This window comes from Diorhabda carinulata, chromosome 11 (assembly GCF_026250575.1).
Source record: "Diorhabda carinulata isolate Delta chromosome 11, icDioCari1.1, whole genome shotgun sequence".
In the NCBI taxonomy this organism is placed as follows: domain Eukaryota; kingdom Metazoa; phylum Arthropoda; class Insecta; order Coleoptera; family Chrysomelidae; genus Diorhabda; species Diorhabda carinulata.
Genome location: NC_079470.1, coordinates 3,410,444 through 3,434,457, shown reverse-complemented (window position 1 = coordinate 3,434,457; position 24,014 = coordinate 3,410,444). Strand labels below are relative to the sequence as shown.

Sequence of the window (24,014 nt, the reverse complement as noted above, 5' to 3'; positions counted from 1 at the left end):
TGTACATGTGACGAAATTCTGAGGTGATTGCTCGTATCAAATTAAGGTATTTTTATACTTTCGCGGACCCTTCGTTTTTTGGCTCTAATAAATCGAAAAATGATCCGATTTCGATGAATTTTTTTTCAAAACCTTCGTTTTTACGGTGGATTTATGAAAAAAAATTATAGGAATAAAAAAAATGAAAACTTATATTGGTTTGAGGGCTTTAAATGTTCATGAAAATGCACTCATTTACATATAATTGTTTATAACATTTTTCCAAATAATCAAATGAAGTTGTTTTATTTTTTTTTCATAATCTACACAAAAAACGAAGAAATTGAAAAAAAATTGTACAAAAATGTTGATTCATCATGATTTTACTATTAAAAATAATAAAAATTTCTCTTAAAATTGCCTTGTTCTCACATATAATCATTTGTACCTTTTTTATTAAGTAATCATTAAACTTATATAAACAAAAACATTCTTAAAATCACATATTGGGTAATTTTATACTTTCCTAGTTCCCTCGTTTTTTGGCTCTAATAAATCGAAAAATCATCCGATTTCGATGAATTGTTTTTTTTTAAATCTTAGTTTTTACGGCGACTTTACAAAAAAATTATGGGAATAAAAAAATGAGAACTTATATTGGTTTAAGGGCTTTAAATGTTCATGAAAATGCACTCATTCACATATAATTATTGATAACATTCTTCCAAATAATCAAATGAAGTTGTTTTATTTTTTTCATAATACAAACAAAACGAACAAATTGAAAAAAAAATGTTGATTTATCATGTTTTTACAATGAAAAATCATAAAAATTTCGCTTAAAATTGATTTTTTTGTCACATATAATCATTTGAACCTTTTTTATTAAGTAATCACTAAAGTTATATGAAAAAAAACATTCTTAAAATCACTTATTGGATAATATTATACTTTCGCGGTCACCTCGTTTTTTTCCTCCAATAAATAGAAAAATCATACGATTTCGATGAATTTTTTTTCAAAACCTTCGTTTTTCGGCAGATTTACGAAAAAACTTATGGGAATAAAGAAAAATTAAAACTTTATTGGTTAGGTTAGGTTAGACTAGGGGGGGTACTAAAAATTCGTAACAAATATTTACATTTGGTTTGCTTTTCGATAAGCACAATCCATTGATTACCCCGAAAACCGATGGCCATTACTTTTCCGGCTGATAAAACAGGCTTAGCCTTTTTCGAGCAGGTTCGTCCTTTACAATTCACTTTCTTGACTGGTTTTTCGTTTCAGGAGTGTAGTCTTAGACCCAGGTAAATTATTAAACTAGACTGGACAACGACGATCTAAATACTTTGATCCAAATCTAATATTAAACGTAAAAACTTATATACAGGGCCATGTGATAGTGGTTGACATGTTATATAGTCTATTTTTTATGAATAAGAGACTTTAGTTCTTCCAATATCAATTGCAGATTATGAAAACTTATATAAAAACCCTTGCCGATAATTTTGTTTGATCTACGATAGGCGTAGATACCTGAATTTATGAATTTATTATTTTTATTAATACTTTTAAAAATATTTATATTTTATGTGAGAAAGTATTCGAAAGGCAATCGAATGATAAATTGGACTTTGTTCTTCTTATATTTTTTCCTACATATAAAATCTTGAGTAGCTTTGTCAACTGATAAGTTCTGACATCTTCAGGTTAATAATAAAAACAATTCACATATTTTTCGATATTAAGTTCACTCATTTTATATTTATTTCAACTAACAATAAATTATTTTGAATACAACAATTATTAAGTGAATTAACAAACCACATTAAAATAATAACCGTCGGCGGCTATTATTGAATCATATTTTCCAACGAAATTATAGAAAGGCATTTTAATAGGTCTTATTCGTAATCGTTCACTTCAAGGTAACGTATACATTACTCGGATTGATTTACTTGTTAATGAAACGCAATTTTTTTTTATTATTATTACAAATAGGTAATACAACGGGATATTTATTGAAATAGTCTCACTACGTCCGGATTCTCAAACTTAAATTTACAAGTTCACGCTTCCGTTATATTTACGTGGCTCCTTTCTAAATAAATCGTGCATGAACCACTCATCTTGGCGAATTTATTAAGAAACTTTTTTAATCCGTTGAAGAATTCTTTTCAAAATAGTGAAAGACTGAATCATTTATTTTAGAACATACGTAGTGCGGTTCATCAGTTATTGGTTTCATATACGAATGCGGTTTAAATATAATCTGACCGATCGGGAAGGCCAGTTTCTGTGTCAGTCCCCGAAAATATCGATGCAGTTCATGACATGATTTTATCAGACCGTCGGATTGGGCTAAAACGGATATCTGGAGCACTGAATATTTCATACGAACGCGTTCATCATATTGTTCACGTCAAATTTGGACATGAGAAAAATTGCTGCAAAATTGATACCCAAATGTTTGAATGTGGACCAAAAGCGTTCGATCTGTGCTCGATTTGAAAACGATGTAGACTTCTTAAAACGAATTGTTACTATGGATGAGACTTGGGTACATTTCTACGATCCAGAAACAAAGCAAAAATCGATGGAATGGCGACACTCTGGTTCTCCAAAACCTAAAAATTTTCGTGTCCAAAAATCTACTGGAAAAGTTCTTGCTTCTGTTTTTTGAGATTGCTATGGAGTAATCATGATTGATTTTTTGGATAAGGGTAAAACAATAACTGGAGATTACGATTGCCATGCAAAAAATTCTTGATTTAGGATTTGAATTACTAGAACACCCCCCTTTATTCACCAGATTTGGCTCCGTTCGACTATCATCTCTTTCCTCAACTGAAAAAAAGTTCAAAAGGTCGTAAATTTTGTTCTAATGAGGAGGTAATAAAAGCTGTGGAGGTCTGGTTTGCACAGCAAGAAGAAAAATTTTTTTTGAAAGTTCTCTGTAATGAATCTACCCAATTAATATGTTGACTAATAAAATATTTTGACATTGAAATTTTGTTCAGTTCTATAGTAGGCTAAGAATTTTTCAATATATATCCTCTTATACATTTATTTTGGCGTATAAAAAAAGTGAAAAGTATTTGGACTTATTAAACATCCTTATTTGACACCTACCTTTATGGTACATTCCTTCGATTCGTTTTTGTTTTCTCGTACCACATTTTTATTATTGTTATTGTTTTATAATCTATATCACTGTTCTTAAGTATTCTAAATATACTAATTCGACCAAAGACTTTCACCAAATCTATAAATCATAAACGAATTTCCTTAATTTATTAATTTCGCACTTGATTGTTTGATTGTTTATTCTTCATCCACTTCTAAAACCACATTGCGAGACCTCTAAATTATCTTTTCAAGCCTAATCCTCCGAGAAGTCCCCTTAAGCTTTAGATTGAGGGTAATGAAATGTTATATTTGGCCAATCCTTTTGTATGGTGTGGAAACGTGGTCCCTGAAAGTGAGATCCTTAAACAGTATAGATGCAATGGAAATGTGGCTGTTGCCGGAACGGAATATAAGAGACTGGTGTGGCATACAGGGTGAGGCAACAATTTTTCGTCGTGCAGACGAAGGGTGCCTTCAGATAATAGATTAGAAGTTTTGGACAAGAGAACACCTACGCGCTGCAAAGTGTATGGTACTTGAAGAAGTATAATTCCCAGATTCCAATCTCAAGGTATCCTTTTCTGCTGGATTATCTTGTTGTATAATTCTGTTAATTCATTTATTCACTTTTCATCCATATATTTCATAATTTATATTATCTCTTCTTGGTGCTTTAATGTTTCAATTTCTTCTACAACTTGTTCTTGCCTTATCTTCGCGAAAACTTCATTATTGCTTATTTCAATCTTCTCATCCTCAATATCCTCCATCTCTCTATTAGTTTATCTTCTTCCGTGTTTATATTTCTTTCGTTGTCTTTTAAATTCATCATGCTATATTCCCTTTTCTTTCTTAATTGGTTTAGTATTCCATAAAGTAATTTGAGATTTTCTCTATACTTTTCCGTCAATTTGTGTGTGCAATTTATACTTCTTTTTTTACTACTTCATATTTTTCTTAATCGTTCTTTCACGTATCTAAATATGTCATCTATTTTTCTTTCGTTAACTTTCTCACCTTATCCATCCACCACTGTGATCTCTTTATATTTTTATTATGTATTTTTGTCTCTTTTGCAGTGTCAACGAAAACAGAAACTTATTGTTCAAAATGGCTGGAATTTTGTAGAGGATCTATCAACGCATGCGCAAATATTGAGGTCATCCAACTACCCCAACTTAGCTGATTAAACAAAAAATTATAGAAAAAATATCAAAAAAATATATCTGTGAAAAACCGTTCTTTTTATTGGACGTTTCTTTCCCTTTTTTTTCACTCCACGTTTTCATTTTTTTCCATTTTCAGCCTTATGCACAGTACACCCAACTCCAACCACTACGACTCCAACCCTGCAGAGGAGTATTTCATTTATCAGGGATAAATTCAAAAAATCCAAAAAAGGAAGGGATTCCCTCAACCCAACGAACTTCTCTACCTCCGTCTGTCTCTCCCTATATCTCTTTGGTGTGTGGTCGGAAACTTTTCAGACAACCCTTGTATTCAAATTTCCAGTGTTCAATACTTTTATTTTTTAATTTTTCATATTTTATCAATAACATGACTTTTATAATGCTATAAATTGTGTTGTAATCCAAAATAATAAATTGCTTCGTAATATTATAAACAAAGCAAATAATGATTTATTTATTTAAACAATATTCCAACGTAAATTCGTCCCTTGCCCTTATATATATACACAATATTATAGACCCATTAACATTTTTATGGAATAAACACAAGTTAATTCCAATGACTGTAGAAATACTTTTTGTATTAATATTTATCTAATTTTCTAATTTATTTACATTCGAAATTAGTCATCGTGCTGTGTAACTATCTCGTCTGAAAATTTGTAATACTGATTTAAACCGCAAACAGGTAGTTAGTTAGCTTTCAGTACGGTTTGATGCTTAAGTGGAATGCGCACAAATAATGACACGATGGTGATTCGGTGTTAATTCATTTGAAAAGTGTTTTAGTGAGATGACTAACCAGTTTACTTTTTACAATATATTATTTAAACGAGGCTTTTCTAGTAAGTAAATATGTTTACAACGTCTTTTCAAGTTTTTGGACCGCATGAATATAGGGTGTTTAATTAATATTTAAAATAATTAATTTAACGTCTAACTGATTAAATAAATATATTAATCGGGAAGTTAGTTGAAGGTTTACCTTTGTAGTGATGTGTTGAATCAGTACATAATCCACCGACATAAGTTAAAGTGTAATTGAATTTGATTGTTCAAAGTTGCGAATCCTTTTGCTTAACACTCATCATCACCCCTATAACCTAATCTAACCTATCCCACTCATCATCACTCCTATAACCTAACCTTACCTAACCTAACACACTCATCATCACTCCTATAACCTAATCTAACCTAACACACTCATCATCACTCCTATAAACTAATCTAACCTATCCCACTCATCATCACTCCTATAACCTAACCTTACCTAACCTAACACACTCATCATCACTCCTATAAATTAACTTAACAGACTCATCATCACTCCTATAACCTAAGCTTACCTAACCTAACACACTCATCATCACTCCTATAACCTAATCTAACCTAACACACTCATCATCACTCCTATAAACTAATCTAACCTATCCCACTCATCATCACTCCTATAACCTAAGCTTACCTAACCTAACACACTCATCATCACTACTATAAATTAACTTAACAGACTCATCATCACTCCTATAACCTAACCTTACCTAACCTAACACACTCATCATCACTCCTATAACCTAATCTAACCTAACACACTCATCATCACTCCTATAAACTAATCTAACCTATCCCACTCATCATCACTCCTATAACCTAACCTTACCTAACCTAACACACTCATCATCACTCCTATAACCTAATCTAACCTAACACACTCATCATCACTCCTATAAACTTATCTAACCTATCCCACTCATAATCACTCCTATAACCTAACCTTACCCAACCTAACACACTCATCATCACTCCTATAAATTAACTTAACAGACTCATCATCACTCCTATAACCTAAGCTTACCTAACCTAACACACTCATCATCACTCCTATAAATTAACTTAACAGACTCATCATCACTCCTATAACCTAACCTTACCTAACCTAACACACTCATCATCACTCCTATAACCTAACCTTACCTAACCTAACACACTCATCATCACTCCTATAACCTAATCTAACCTAACACACTCATCATCACTCCTATAAACTAATCTAACCTATCCCACTCATCATCACTCCTATAACCTAACCTTACCTAACCTAACACACTCATCATCACTCCTATAAATTAACTTAACAGACTCATCATCACTCCTATAACCTAACCTTACCTAACCTAACACACTCATCATCACTCCTATAACCTAATCTAACCTAACACACTCATCATCACTCCTATAAACTAATCTAACCTATCCCACTCATCATCACTCCTATAACCTAACCTTACCTAACCTAACACACTCATCATCACTCCTATAACCTAATCTAACCTAACACACTCATCATCACTCCTATAAACTAATCTAACCTATCCCACTCATAATCACTCCTATAACCTAACCTTACCCAACCTAACACACTCATCATCACTCCTATAAATTAACTTAACAGACTCATCATCACTCCTATAACCTAACCTTACCTAACCTAACACACTCATCATCACTCCTATAAATTAACTTAACAGACTCATCATCACTCCTATAACCTAACCTTACCTAACCTAACACACTCATCATCACTCCTATAACCTAATCTAACCTAACACACTCATCATCACTCCTATAAACTAATCTAACCTATCCCACTCATCATCACTCCTATAACCTAACCTTACCTAACCTAACACACTCATCATCACTCCTATAACCTAATCTAACCTAACACACTCATCATCACTCCTATAAACTAATCTAACCTATCCCACTCATAATCACTCCTATAAACTAATCTAACCTATCCCACTCATCATCACTCCTATAACCTAACCTTACCTAACCTAACACACTCATCATCACTCCTATAACCTAATCTAACCTAACACACTCATCATCACTCCTATAAACTAATCTAACCTATCCCACTCATCATCACTCCTATAACCTAACCTTACCTAACCTAACACACTCATCATCACTCCTATAACCTAATCTAACCTAACACACTCATCATCACTCCTATAAACTTATCTAACCTATCCCACTCATAATCACTCCTATAACCTAACCTTACCCAACCTAACACACTCATCATCACTCCTATAAATTAACTTAACAGACTCATCATCACTCCTATAACCTAAGCTTACCTAACCTAACACACTCATCATCACTCCTATAAATTAACTTAACAGACTCATCATCACTCCTATAACCTAACCTTACCTAACCTAACACACTCATCATCACTCCTATAACCTAACCTTACCTAACCTAACACACTCATCATCACTCCTATAACCTAATCTAACCTAACACACTCATCATCACTCCTATAAACTAATCTAACCTATCCCACTCATCATCACTCCTATAACCTAACCTTACCTAACCTAACACACTCATCATCACTCCTATAAATTAACTTAACAGACTCATCATCACTCCTATAACCTAACCTTACCTAACCTAACACACTCATCATCACTCCTATAACCTAATCTAACCTAACACACTCATCATCACTCCTATAAACTAATCTAACCTATCCCACTCATCATCACTCCTATAACCTAACCTTACCTAACCTAACACACTCATCATCACTCCTATAACCTAATCTAACCTAACACACTCATCATCACTCCTATAAACTAATCTAACCTATCCCACTCATAATCACTCCTATAACCTAACCTTACCCAACCTAACACACTTATCATCACTCCTATAAATTAACTTAACAGACTCATCATCACTCCTATAACCTAACCTTACCTAACCTAACACACTCATCATCACTCCTATAAATTAACTTAACAGACTCATCATCACTCCTATAACCTAACCTTACCTAACCTAACACACTCATCATCACTCCTATAACCTAATCTAACCTAACACACTCATCATCACTCCTATAAACTAATCTAACCTATCCCACTCATCATCACTCCTATAACCTAACCTTACCTAACCTAACACACTCATCATCACTCCTATAACCTAATCTAACCTAACACACTCATCATCACTCCTATAAACTAATCTAACCTATCCCACTCATAATCACTCCTATAAACTAATCTAACCTATCCCACTCATCATCACTCCTATAACCTAACCTTACCTAACCTAACACACTCATCATCACTCCTATAACCTAATCTAACCTAACACACTCATCATCACTCCTATAAACTAATCTAACCTATCCCACTCATCATCACTCCTATAACCTAACCTTACCTAACCTAACACACTCATCATCACTCCTATAAACTTATCTAACCTATCCCACTCATAATCACTCCTATAACCTAACCTTACCCAACCTAACACACTCATCATCACTCCTATAAATTAACTTAACAGACTCATCATCACTCCTATAACCTAAGCTTACCTAACCTAACACACTCATCATCACTCCTATAAATTAACTTAACAGGCTCATCATCACTCCTATAACCTAACCTTACCTAACCTAACACACTCATCATCACTCCTATAACCTAACCTTACCTAACCTAACACACTCATCATCACTCCTATAACCTAATCTAACCTAACACACTCATCATCACTCCTATAAACTAATCTAACCTATCCCACTCATCATCACTCCTATAACCTAACCTTACCTAACCTAACACACTCATCATCACTCCTATAAATTAACTTAACAGACTCATCATCACTCCTATAACCTAACCTTACCTAACCTAACACACTCATCATCACTCCTATAACCTAATCTAACCTAACACACTCATCATCACTCCTATAAACTAATCTAACCTATCCCACTCATCATCACTCCTATAACCTAACCTTACCTAACCTAACACACTCATCATCACTCCTATAACCTAATCTAACCTAACACACTCATCATCACTCCTATAAACTAATCTAACCTATCCCACTCATAATCACTCCTATAACCTAACCTTACCCAACCTAACACACTCATCATCACTCCTATAAATTAACTTAACAGACTCATCATCACTCCTATAACCTAACCTTACCTAACCTAACACACTCATCATCACTCCTATAAATTAACTTAACAGACTCATCATCACTCCTATAACCTAACCTTACCTAACCTAACACACTCATCATCACTCCTATAACCTAATCTAACCTAACACACTCATCATCACTCCTATAAACTAATCTAACCTATCCCACTCATCATCACTCCTATAACCTAACCTTACCTAACCTAACACACTCATCATCACTCCTATAACCTAATCTAACCTAACACACTCATCATCACTCCTATAAACTAATCTAACCTATCCCACTCATAATCACTCCTATAACCTAACCTTACCCAACCTAACACACTCATCATCACTCCTATAAATTAACTTAACAGACTCATCATCACTCCTATAATATGACAAGTATATAGAGTGACTCAATTTTTTTAAATATCTCATAGAAGTGTGACAATAATAATTATCGACTAAGTTTAATACTAAAAAAAGGTTACAACTCATGACTTCTTATTATTTACGTTACCAAAAAGTATAAAGGACTGAACAAATTTGTGTGTTATTTAAATTATTTTGTCGGACAGGATTTGAAGAAAAATAATTCGCATTACTAAATTGATATAGCTACTTATAGTTTTATGTTAAATGTTTTTGAATGTATAATATATTTATTTGTAAATCTCTATTAGGATCGTCATCTTCAGATTTATCAGTAGTATCTTTGCATATATCCACAACATTTTATCCACGACTGTAACGGCATTACTTAGTAAATTTTTTACGTTATTTACATGGTGTGGTTAATGAGTTCATAGTCTAACATCAAAGAAAATATCATAAATAAAAATAAACTATTCCCCATACTTGTCAAATTGTCTCACTAAAGCTTGTATGCCACCATAAAAATATGATGCATCGTCGCTATTAAATCTTGTGCCCCTTCAACTTTGCAAACGAAAAATAGTCGCACAGGGCCATATCAGGTCTTTATAGTGGAGCCACATTCGCCTTGGAAAGCGTAGCAGTGTGAACTGGAGCTTTGTCACGAAAATTCGAATTTGATTATTACATTAGTGAGCTACAAGTGCACTACTTTTATGTGCACACGGATCAGTATAAACTGGATAAAATCCATAAAATGGATGCATTTCTCACGTTACGGCAGGACAAAAAATAATTAGTTTGTTTAAGTGTAGGTGTTAAACTTGCGGGTGCAAAAGTATTTATTGAGGAATCCCCACTGGAAATTGGGATTAGTAACACAATTTAAACTTAAAAAACCAGATAATATTAAAGTAAACTATATTACTGACTGGCATTTTCCTATTTTACATATCCGCAAATTCAACAGTCTTAAGATCGATCTGTTCCTCCTGTTCTAATACCTGTTCACCGAAGTCTGTTTCTGTTGTAAAGTCTGTAGTATAACTGGTAGTTGTAGCAACGTCGGTGTCATCTTCGCTACTCTCTTCTTCGAATATTTCGTCTAACAAAGATTGCCTCGTCGATTCGACGACTTCCTGTTCATCTAAAGTGACAAAATCTTTATTCAACCTTTTGAGATTTGGCAACAGAGCAAGAATTCTAACTCTAAGGACGTCAACAGGAGGAGCAGGAGGCGGACCGCCTTCCCCATAGTATTCCGTTTTATCCGTTACTTCAGTAGTTGTATCTAAAACGATATTCACTTTTAGTTGGTTATACATTGTGGTCGTGTGGGAAATATATTTTTGGGCAACCGTCAAAAAATTAATTTCTGCATCTCTATTGATACGTAAATAGAAACTGTTCAAAAAATGCAAGTACTTATTCAATACTTGGTTAGAAATCTCAATTTTGTTGTTCAAAATTATATGATGTTTTTGCTACGGACATTCCCAGCCACCGATACGTTTTATGGACTCAATTTTTGTTTCAAGACAACAGTCATTTAAAAACTATAACTTATCAGAACAAAGAAACAAGTCAAGATGTATTGAAAGTGATTATTCTGAATATATTCCAAATTATGTAAACTCACATTGACAGTAGTATAAAAAATGCTGTTTATATCTCATGTATAAAATTCGAGAGAATTTATGGTCTCGAACTGAGGTCTAGGCGAAAAATTAGAGCTCTCATATGCTATTAAAAAAACATTCATTTTACCACTCAATACAAAAATACAGTACAAACCAGAAAGCAATATTGACAACTTTACAGGGTGTCTCTCATAAGAACCGATACAGAGCCCAAAATATGATGATTGGGGGGAGTTTACCTATATACCAAGTGAATAACCCCGTAATTCGCATATTGAAGAACAGCAGAATACATTTCGAAATTATTTCAGAAGTGAATAGTAGAAGTCCTTTTATTTTGATACATTTTACACACCTCAGTTACCATCAGAATCTATTTTATCGGTGACTATCCTACCTGTCGTCTGTTACCGTTTGCTGGGGAATGCTTAACTACATGAACCAAATAGCGACGCTCTTCAGTTTGGGTCTCAAGCCCGAACGAGAGTTTGTTATATCACTCTGATGAGACGTAACAACGTCGAAACTAGTCAGTAGTTACAACCTCTCTTTACAATTGCGAGCCATTTGGGGATATTAATATTGAACAAAAGGTCGATTGACATTACGTTATTGAGAGGAGTTGTAATTCAATATTCGTCGAGGCATTAGCCAGGAAAGTAGTTGTTGTCCCCTTTAATGAACGGCGAAATTACTTCAGGAGTGAATAGTAGAAATCTTTTATTTTGATAACCTTCGTTGTTAAGATTCGCTGAAAAGTTGATATTGAAAAGGAAGGGAACAACAAATTAAATAAAAAAGTGTACTGGCTGGTTGGACTAAATTCTATTCTGTACATAAGTTAATGCTTTATAGACAAATACTCAAACCCATTTCATCGTAGGACATTCAACTATAGGTCTGCGCTGGTCAAAGTAGTCAACAAAGTCATTCAAAGATTTCAGAACACCGTCAATAAACCTTGGTACATTGAAAACAATAGCCACCATAATAATCTGAATATGGATACTACTTTTACCCAAATTATAGTATTAAAAAGCCCGTTGCTTTGATCAAAATTTCGCATAAAAATGATTTTAGCACTATTTTGATTAAGCAGATAAAAAAGATAATGTATTTTGGAACGTAGGATCAGAGACGTATTTAACGTTTTATGTTCGAGCATGGTTCCAGAAGTACCTGGCCTGACCTAGAGATAGCAATAGTTGCTTGAAAAGTACCACTGTATTAGAAAGTACAGATATTATACAGCGTATGTTTCGAGTTTGAAGACACCACGTTGTTTAGTATTTTTTTGGAAGCCATCAATAGTAACTTTTTCATCTAACTTGTAAACATGGAAAAAATTGGTCATCGTTAAATATTGGATAGCAGAATTTAAGGGAGGCTGTACGACTTGAGAAGATCAGCATCGCAGTGATCGATCAAATGAGGTGACGAGACTCCAGAAATGTTGAAGAACATCCACAAAGAGGCATTGGATGATCATCGACTGGAAGTGCGCGAGCTTGCAGACATAGTAGGCATTTCGAAAAGTGCGCTATTCACTCAAAATTTGGACATGAGAAAGCTGTGCGCAAAATGGGTGCTGCGTCGAGAAGAAGTTTCCATCGAGTGTTTGGCAATGTTTCCCAGAAATATAGCCAAATTTTTGCGCCGTTTGAAAGGTGGGTCCATCACCATCCGAAACAAAAGAACAATAAAAAATGGACTGAACCAGCTCCACAGAAGGCAGAGACCCTTTCATTTGCAGGCAAGGTCATGGCGTCGGTTTTTTGGGATGCGTGTGAGATAATTTTCATTGACTATCTTAAAAGAGGTAAAAACTATCAACGGCGAGTATCATGTAAACTTATTGCAACGTTTGAGTGAAGAAATCAAGTAAAAACGGCCGCATTTAGCTAAGAAAAAAATGTTGTTTCGTCAAGACAATGCACCAGCTCACACATTCATTATTGCAATGGCCAGAATTACTGAATTATAGTTTAAATTGCTACCTTATACACCCTATTCGCAAAATTTTAGACCCTTTGGAATATTTTCTGTCCCCAGACATGAAAAAATGACTTGGTGGTCAAAGATTTTCCAATTATGAAAAGGTGATATCGGCTGTTAATTGCTTATTTTGAGGAGCTTGATGATTCTGATTATAAAAAGGGTATCAAACACATTTCTATTTTATCTGATAGGTCAGCTACTTCTGGGACCATAATCGTATGTGCCAATTGCTCTTATTTAATTCTGTATACCTGTATAATCAGTGGTCTTGTCTTCTCCGGCGTCTTCTTCCTCTTTCCTTTTCATATCCCTTTTATAAAATGGGTTATCTAATACTATTAGCGTTTCTAATTTAGGAAGACAATTAAGTTTCCTTAGTTGTCTTACTTTATTTATATTATTGCTTCTCAAGTTGAGATACGTGAGATTTTCCAACGTTTCGCTGAACCCGGTGAGTTTTCTTATGTTGTTATCTCTTAAATGCAAATATTTGAGTTTTTTCAATTGAACTAAATCGCTGTTTATTCTGATGATCTTGTTTTTACCCATAAATAGTTTTTCTAAATTTTTGGGATAGGTGCCCGAAGTATCTAATAAATGGTTTCCACTGAGGACGAGCTCCTTCAAGTTTTCCAAACGTTCGGCATCGAATTGAACCGTGTAGATGAAATTATCCGCTAGTTCTAAAGTTTCAAGTATCGGTTGACATATTTCGCCCGTTTCTCTTATGGAATTTTTATTGAAAATGAGAACTTGTAAAAAATGCATCGGGTTCAAACCAGCCGATTCTATGCGATTTCTTTCCGCTCTTATATACAACAAATAAGGCAGTTGACTTAGAACTTGCAAAGCTTCCAGTGTTAGATAATTACCACTCAAATCCACAAATTGCAAATGACTGAAATTCACTATTACGGATATGTCGGTTAACTTACGATCGGTTGCTGTTAGCATTAAATAAGCATATCTTACAGCACTCTCATCTTTACCTAACGTATTTAAACTTCTTGAAGCTTCTTCGAATGTTAATTTCAAATCTACTATTTGGTCTATCAGAAACTGTAGCGGTTCTTCCCATTTTCTCGGAATAAAACTTCCTTCGCCAGGAAGTTCCTCTTCCATTTTTATTTCTGTTTATTTGAGATGTCTAGTTGACACTTCTCGTTATAACCGTCAATGATTCCCAATGAAAGTTAACGTTTTACTGTTCACTAGTTGGCGCTACTGTCCAGTAGCGTTTGAAGCTTGTTATGTGATGATAACTTCCAGAAATTTTCATCTGATGACTTTCTCTTTTGATTGATTTCCTTATAGTAGAGTAATAATGGCCAGTAACGGCTCGTAGGTGTTTCACCCTTTTCAAAAGAATAATTAACCTCATATAAGTTTTAGTTTTTTAAACAATACATTTTTAACAATTTCATTAATGAAAATAAAAGTGTTTAGAATTTTTTCGATAATTTTTTGAAAAGGATTGCTACCTAAGTTGCAACACTGATTTGAATTTGTCAAATTTGACATTGCCATCATAAATTTGACATTTTTAATAGTGAACGTACTCAGACAAGCGTTATTTAGAGATACTTGAAACATTCATCTTGGCCACAAACGTTTTTTATGACTTTCGACGTGGATTAAACCAACAGCTGTGTGCCGATTAACTCGCTTCGACTTCTAGTGATGAAGCACCATCTCTAGCTGGTTTTTCGAATTCACTTCGCTGCATGATAAATTTCATGAAGGTCGTCCAGAATCGGCTGTTGTGCCAGAAAACTACGATGCTGTACGTAAACTGACATTGCAAGATCGTCTTGTGACATATCGTGAGATTGAGGCATACTTGGGCATAAGTTTCACTCGTAAATATTCAATATTGCATGAACATTTGGCTGTCAAAAAGATTCTTTCGCGTTGAAGACCGCATAATTTGACACTCGCTCAAAAAAAAACTCGTGTCGATTAGAACAAAGAAATGCGATAGACGATGAATCATGGATCTACGAGTATGCATATGAACCCGAAACTAAACAACAGGGAAACCAATGCTAGCTATCCCACATCACATCAAACACCTGTGAATTCCACAACAGCAAATGTGTCCTTTTATAAGTTTTCAACATTAGCTGGTAGGCCGCTCAACTTCTTCTGCCAAGCCCGTATATACTTTTTTCGTTACTTCTCCAAATTTACTTTTCCTTTCTTTTTAACTTAACCAAAGTTCTTTTTTCAGAATTTAGTTCAAAAAGATTAAAAATACCACTCTTCAATTTCTTTCTACGTTTTCTTGTTCCTTTCCTTAATCCTGCCATTGGGAAAGATGATAAATGCTCAGAAGTAACATCAAAATTTAGCGATGAGGACTTGAGTTAGCAACTGGCAGCATAATATCTTGTCTCGTGTTTTGGAAGGCTTCAGGAACACTTTCAGCAAGTTTTTCGGCCTCCTTGTTCTCATCCTCGTTTCCAGCTATGTTAGAAGCATCTAAAACTACTCCCAAGGGTTGTATCGCATTTTCTTCACTCTCAATAAGGGATTCTACTACAACTTCTGGCCGATCAGTTACAGCAAAGGCAAAAAATCACCAACCAGACCTTACATGTGATAAAGCATATCCTTCTGGTAAAAACCTCGACCTTCTTCTTAGACAAGAGATAAAACAACCTTCCAGAAGGTTCTAAAATGTTGTAGAATGAAGCTTCTGCACTTATATCACCAAAACCGCAATTATCTGTTATGAATTGTTCTAAGAACTTCTAGATGGTGAAACTTCCAGCCCTTATATGTGATATCTTTCTGGTAAAAACCTGTCATGTCATGACATAAACATGAACTTCGGCTAAAAACGGGAACCTTTTTCATAGATGAAAGATCAAACATCATACGGGGTATAAACCGGAACCTTCTTGATGAACAAGAGACAGGAGACTTACCACACCATATAACGTTCTTGATCGTACCGAGACATAAATTTTCGATCAATTAGTCCATGGCAACACTGTTTACAAATAGTTTATATCAATTATCGATGTAACACATGTCCATTTATCTATATTTAACTCCATAATTGTTCCCAGATAAATATCTGTTTGTAGTTTCTCTATAGAAATAATTAAATTATTTTTTAATCGTTCGTAACAGCTCAATCAATTAAACATCATTTCTCAATGTTCTAAATGTTATATTTGAACAAAAAAAGCAATCTAGTTATAAATGATTTAATGTCTATAAAAAATAGATGTTTAAATTCCATCCGCCCCCATTGTAGGTAGGTATGTGCCGCCGCCGCCCAGTTATCTAATCATGTACAAATTGGTAAAGATGTAGGTGAACAAGATGTCAACAAGAAGATAGCCATAGGAGTACGCGACGGATTTTACTGGGACGTTTTTCAAAATATCTAAAATGTAATATCGTAGGTTACTAAGTCTTTATTTAATTTATGAAAAAAGCAGATTAAACCCGAATTTATTCACCGCAGTGAAACCGGCCCGCCTCGTATGCATTTTGGTTAGGTTAGGTTAGGTCTGCTCCTGAGAGCTTACTTTCGGGCCATTCTCTTAAGCGAATCCCATATAAGACTCAGAATAAGATACGAACTCCTTGCTGGCTTCTTCATAACTAATTCCCAACTCGCTCAAACTGATTTGGCGTACCTATATGGTTGGATATTGTCATGAAACATGACGGGCCTTTGGGATGTCGAAATACGCCTAGTGAGCAAACTAGAGTCTCGTTCATTATCGGAATTAACCAGACAAATCGCTCTACCAACTAAGAACGGCCATGTTCCACCACCCACCGAATCAAGAAAGAGCTCTCAATCTGTCAATCCTTCCGGTGTCCGAGCCTGGTGAGGTTTCCCGTGTTGAGTCAAATTAAGCCGCAGGCTCCACTCCTGGTGGTGCCTTTCCGTCAATTCCTCTAAGTTTGTGGGCGGTATACACGAAACCGACATATCACATATTCCAGGAACTTCCGAGGGTATTTTTCAGCAATCAAACCTAGATGAGCCTCTAAAGTGAAGTTTAACTTGTAACTCCTAGACGCTGATAAATATCCTGGATCAGAGATCGAGTATCAATAAAATTATTATAGTTCCTCTCGTTCAATACTTCGACCACCTTTTGATCTTTGTTATTGAGTGATATGTTTCAGATGGCTGTTCTCATTGAAAAGAAAATTTTAACATTTATATTTAGCACGAATATACACAATCACTATCTTAACGCGCTGTGCGTTCACCTGAAGGACTACGTCCAAGTCAAACTCAATAATTTATTGGCGCAGACTGTCGATGTTCGGCTGAGCGAAGTGTAACAAAAAATTCTCCATTGAATGGATATGAACGTAAGCACGCAGCGATAAGCAGACTCTTAAGTTCTTTTCTAACAAACCACTTCACTGAAAACTGTCGTGAGTTGGCCACGACTGATTTTGCAGTCCGCATGCGTCGTGCCCTGAGCACTTTTCTAACAAACCGCATCTTTACGAATACTGAGTGCTCCTAAGTATCGATAACGAGTACTATAATTACAATTTACTCGAGTACTACTCAGCTCTCTATCCACATTTGTTTTGTAAAAGTAAAACTTAATATTCCATATCCCTTTCAGCATACATTCACTACGTCTTACTGAATATTTTAATTCAGTTCAAGTGCAACTCATTTAAGTCGTTTTTATTAGTAATTATACGGGTAATAGTTTCATTAACTCCAACTGGTGTCATAGAACTTAACTAATAATGACGAGTATATTCGTACATTTTTAGTAAATATCTAAAAGGCGTTAATTTCGTAATTTTGACATTTGCAATCACTTAACAAAATATAAATATTCAAAATGTAATTAGTATATAATTGAATGAAATTGTAATGGTGGTTATTAATCATGAGGATGATTTTTGTGCCAAGAGCGTAGCGATAAAGATATTTGGTAACTAAATCCATTTCTAGAAACTATTTACAAGTGGCATGAGCGGTTTAATCGGACGTCCTTCGACCTCAAAAACAGATGAAAATGTACCAAAGAAATATACTTGAAAAATCACCTAACAGCTTTCATTTTCAATCCATATTTCTAACCAGATTTAGTACAATGCGATATCTGATTGTTTTTCGAAATTGAAAAATATATTAAAACCGAAATATTTTACCGCTAATCATGATATTGAGAAGACAACGACAAAATAGAAGTATTTCATATAGGATTAAGTCAAATTTTTTGCTACTTCTCCATTTTGTTTTCAATACAATATTGTCCCATCACACTTCGTAACAGTCTTATCATACTAGCGGTTCGCGAGCGGCTACACGAGGCGGAGCGAGCGCGCAACGAATGCGTCGCGAACACGCCGCGGACGCGTGGCAGAAATGCAATTTTTCGTCGCGCGCAATATACTCATAAAAAAAATGGATTCCTAGGAGGAAACACTACTTCGAAAACGCCGAAAACGGATACAGTGTACGGGCTGGCGTTTGTACACGACAGTACAAAATGGCGTCCACACTGCTATTCAGTGCGCGGCGCGATGGTTGCGCGCACGCTCGCAATCCGCTAGTATGATAAGGCGCTAAAAGTACATTTTTTAACCATTCATACATCGATATACGGTGTGGAACCTCCAAATGGAATAAATTCGTTAATAAATAAATAGAAGAGGAAAAACGCTAGGACACGTTCATTTGTATTTTTTTTTTTTTTAAATTGCACTGGGTGTGTTATGTGACAATAGCAAATACCAACTTTCTTATTATGAATGCAATACCCTGGATATTGTTTAATTATTTTATTACCAAAACTTAAAAAAAGAAAATTATTTCATTTCAGAAATCAGCTGTATTAAATTAAAAACCTAATAAGTAATACTGTTTACTTTTCAACAATGAAAAAGAAAACAAAAACAGAGTAATGTCAATGTTGTAGATGTTCAAAATGCTTGCCGCGAACATCTTGGCAACATGTTAATCTACTATAAACATGTCTTCTAATGTTACTCAACATCTCAGACGTTACTGATTTCATCGCATGTATCCTTTTAGATCATCTAGGTTGATGGATTCTGTTCTATAAATAATACTTTTGACTTGTCCCAAAAAGAAGTCTAAGGGTGTCATATCAGGAAATCGTGCTGTCGATTCTATCGATCTTAACCCCTCTATTCACAGATTTGAAAAAATTTGATCCGGGTACTGCCGGAAATTGAATTCGTAATGGGTCGATACTCCAATGCTGAAACTATTTTATACTCGCAGGAATTTGTGGGTTTTCTGGATCAGGATAAGTCTGTCAAAGTTGGCACGCATTATTTTAGAGCAGTTTTAAATATTTACGTCCATTCAAGATGCTATCGATGAAAAAGAGACTTACGATATGGTTTTCAACAATTCCTGGCAAAACATTAACTTTTTCAGGGTAATATGTAATACATTACTCAATAAATCGTGTGACTAACAAAGAAAAACACATTTTTTTGCCAAAAATCGATTTTATTCACCAATGTAATCTTCTTTAAGAGCAATACAATCATACCAACACTTCTCTAACTTTTCGATGCCGTGCTTGTACAACAATTCTTTCTTCATTTGAGCTGAGTTTCTTACCGGTGAACATTTTTTTGAGATCAGCGAATAGTCACAGGAAGAGAAAGCAATTCGAAGTGTAATTCGTCCAATTTAATCAACCTTGCTATCGATTTGTCAATCGGTGCATTGTCTTAATGAAAGAGCGGTTTTTTCTTCGTCATATGAGGTCGTCTTTCCTCGATTTATGCATTCAAACGATCCAACAACTCTATGTTATATTCGCCATTGATTGTCTCTCCCTTTTGGAGATAGTTCATGGACAATACTCCATACGCATCCTAATATACTAAAGCCATAATCTTCCCAGCTGATTGTTCTGCCTTCGGATGCTTCGGACGTGGTTCACCGGTTGCAGTCCACTCAGATGATGATCATTAGTTCAATTAGTTACAAAATTGAAGTAAATTACTTACAAGCCAAAATAAATTAGATACAAACATTTGCATGAATTAAAATAAGCGAGTTATTGGATATATGCAGAACTTGTTGTCCATTTGTGATAAAAATAAATATTTGCATGATTAAACTTACTCTAAACAAGTCTCAGATTTTCCTTTATGCTTAGTTTTAAAATGCCTAGTAAAACATTCCTGACAAAGTGGGCATACATTTGTAAGTGAATCAATGCACTTCATTGCAATGCCTAGTCCGATGGCACTAAGGACAATTATATAATCCAGTCTTCAATTCCTCTTCATTCTTACTTTCCTTAATAAATAATTCAGATTTCAGTACTTCTTTATTATTACTCTCCTAAATCTACTTTGAGGTTATAAAAATGATATTTTAGTTAAGTAATAATGATACGTATATGTAAATATTACACATTTTACTTACTTCAATGATTTACCTATCAACACAAAATATATTTACACGTAAATATTAACGCAAATTGTTTGATGGTTGAGAAAGAAATCAACTACAAAGTTTCTACCTGGGGCGTTTGACATTTGACGAGCGCTGACCGCGCAGACGACGTTACGTTCCTGAGCATGCGCAAAGCTAACAAGGAGGAACGGACCCGTTTGACATTTATCCACTCGTATTCAAACGACATGGCAAGTAACGATTATTCCATTAACGTAATTTATACAGAATGGATACTGCAGTGAATTGTGTCTTTTTTTCTTGGAAAGTTAAATGCATTAATTGATTGTAAACGAGAAGACGGTGATTCTCAATTCAAAAGTGCTTCAAATAGTTTTTAAAGTGGTTTCTGCTAAAGCTAAAAGCAAAACAGGATTAAAACGTTTTGACGTTTCGAAAATTTGTACCATTAAAACCAGGAGAAACGAATATACAGTCTTATTTTCGCAAAGAGGTATTGTTCAGTATGCTATATGAAACTCACACCAGAATAGGTAACGGAAAAATAATACATATATGCATAAAATACAAAAATATATGAAATTATAATATTTTTATTTAAATTTAAGCAAAAATAAACAATTTTTTTGTATTTTTTAAAATTTATATTAGTCAAAAGAATCGCTGGAATGGTTTCTGCTTGTTATCGACACGTCCAAGCGGTTTCAGAACACGTTCTTATTTTTTTATCAACGAATTTATTCCATCTGACCGTTCCATAGTGTATACACAGTTATGATATAATAAAGTTCCACACTGTATTGCACTGTATTGTTTTTGCTGGTTCCCTAGATCCACCTACTTTTTTTATTTAAATTGTGGTTATACTGATTAAATTTTTATAAATAGACACGTACTTTTTAATAAAAAGTAATCAGCTCTACCGTCCAATAGTTTTTTTTTTCTCTATGTTGTACAGGAAATGTATAATTTCCAATACTGCCTTAAAGAAATCTTGATAATAATCTACTATTATCGAAAGAATAATAATCTAAAACACATATTATTATTTCTAAGTAATATTTACCAGTCAATAAGAATCGATTTTTGACCCACAAAGACGTGGGATTAACATAAACCCACAATTCAAACTATTAGTATGGTATTCTAGAGATGCAATATGTTATTTTGTAACTAATATAAATATAGTCTCTTCTCTAAGAAGTTTTGTCTTTATTCAAATAAAAACCAAATATTTAGGACACCTTAAATTACTTAGATAACACTGGCCGACAAGATTTTCGTAACTCAGATGAGACCTTTATTTTTAAAATGGAAATACCCGTCTAATAATAGAAAAAATATTTATTAATCCCTAACACGTACCACTTTTCAATAGCTTGATTATCCCTGTTTACATTAGCAGGTAGGTAATTTTATAAAGGGGCGGTTAATATCGGTAAATTTTATGGCCGAACAAATTTGAACTGTATTATTCAGAATAATAAACATAAAAATAATATCAAAAATTAGTATTCTGTTGAGTTTCATAGAAAGTGGCTCTTTGTTCATAGTGCAAAAAGTGATTATAAAGACGAAAATGTCGAGTCAAACGTGCTGCAACTACAAAACTTCTCTTCATAAATTTTGCTATATTTGTGGAGAATTTATGGCGAAATCGCAGGCCAGGCCATTTTCCGAAAATGTGAAAAAAGCTTATTGGTACTTTAATTGGAGACCAAAACAAGCAGTGGACCCCCCACGCGTGCTGTGGTAGTTGTTGCGTGTGCAGTGGATGAATGGGAAGATGCATTTTGCAATTTCAATGGTATGGCGGGAACCTACTAACCATTTTTACGACTGCTATTTTTGTCTAACAAAGACTGAAGGTTATTCCAAAAAAGGAAAGCACAAGATCGAGTATCCAAATTTGCCATTTGCTATACGACCTGTTCTCCATAACGAAGACTTACCAGTACCGATTGCGCCTTTAGATCCGCAAAATATTGTTTTAGAAGATACTGGAGACAACGTATCATCAGGAAGTTCCGAAGAACAATGCACCAACCATTTTTTTACTTCATGTACCAATTCCGAGCAACATTTGATTGTTCAAAGTGAGTTGAATGATTTAGCACGTATTTTGGGGTTATCAAGGCAACAGTCTGAACTTCTTGCTTCCAGTCTTAAGGAATGGAATTTGTTAGCCAAAGAGACAAAAATTACGACCTTTAGTAAAAGAAATGCTACATTTTCTGCATTCCACAGTATGGGAAATTCGTTGTGTGCATGTACGGATATTAATAGTTTAATGAAGGAACTTGATATTGAGCATAATCCTAGTATGTGGTGCCTATTTATTGGCCCGTCTAAATACAATTTAAAAGCAGTGTTATTATACAATTGAAATTTAAAACCGTCTATACCAGTTGCCTATTCTGTGAAGATGAAAGAAATTAACTACAACAAGTATAAATGGCAGATATGCGGAGACCTGAAGGTGATTGGAATTTTAATGGAGGGAGGGTTTGCTGTTTTCTTCGTCTATCGGACATTCGGGCAATAGATCAACACCAAGTTTATACCCCTTATAGATCACAATTCCCATGAAAATTTTGCAAAAAAACTTACCAAACAGGAATTTAGAGCATGGAAGGTATTTGTTAGTGGAGTGAGGGGATTTTTGGGCAACAGTTTGGATTCAAACTACCAACAGTTAGTTGATGAACTTCTAGACCACCAAGATATTAGAACAATGGAAATTTGGTATCAAGGACGATGGGATTCGGTCATGATGGGTGATTACTGTTGGTTTTTAAAAAGAGAAAGTTCAACCCCTCATAAAAGGAAAAAGTTGAGCTAATTGATATTTAAAGTGATTTTTTTTAAAGTTTTTGTTTTTAATAGATGTGAGGCATGTTTATTGGATGTAAACTATGAATATTGTCAATATATACGATTTAAAAAACGTGAAATTATTTTTTTATTAAATATTAAATATTTTACCAATGAATATGGTTCTATAAATGTAACATAACGTGCTACAATATATCATATCTTCGTATTTGTATAGGTCCATTTTATCACAATATGATATTCATTCTTGTGTTACTACAAAAAAAATTTGTCGATCTATGTAATTATTAGGTGGTCAATAAACTTTTGGACTTTTGAAGTGATCAGGAAAAACGAATATTTATTAATAAAAAACATAAAATATTATCGACCTAGTGGCAACTATCTCGCCGCTGGCACTTCTGAATCGAGAGCAGCCCAGATTTTTTAAATCGAATCA

The 24,014-nt window shown here is 34.3% G+C and overlaps 2 protein-coding genes across 2 annotated transcripts in view; one reads left to right on the top strand and one right to left on the bottom strand.

Moving 5' to 3' along the window:
* Window positions 1–4,980: 4,980 nt before the first annotated feature.
* LOC130899368 (uncharacterized) overlaps window positions 4,981–24,014 on the top strand; it is a 52,558-nt gene continuing 33,524 nt past the window's right edge. Inside the window, exon 1 of the mRNA XM_057809274.1 lies at window positions 4,981–5,143. Within this exon, the coding sequence (XP_057665257.1) occupies window positions 5,092–5,143 (52 nt within the window). The 5' untranslated portion in view covers window positions 4,981–5,091. The remainder of the gene's footprint in view (window positions 5,144–24,014) is intronic.
* On the bottom strand, window positions 10,596–14,487 carry LOC130899370 (leucine-rich repeat-containing protein 23-like). The gene is made up of 2 exons (XM_057809276.1): window positions 13,581–14,487; window positions 10,596–10,982 (listed from the first exon to the last, which is right to left on the bottom strand). The coding sequence occupies exons 1-2, from the start codon at window positions 14,449–14,451 to the stop codon at window positions 10,639–10,641; spliced, it is 1,215 nt and encodes a 404-aa protein (XP_057665259.1). The 5' UTR covers window positions 14,452–14,487; the 3' UTR covers window positions 10,596–10,638.

Coding starts and splice junctions, on each gene's coding strand:
- LOC130899370 (XM_057809276.1), bottom strand. CDS start 14,451: ATGGAAGAGGAACTTCCTGGCGAAGGAAGTTTTATTCCGAGAAAATGG. Junction 10,983..13,580: donor CAAGACCACTGATTATACAG/GTATACAGAATT, acceptor ATATCGTTTTAG/ATACAACTACTGAAGTAACG.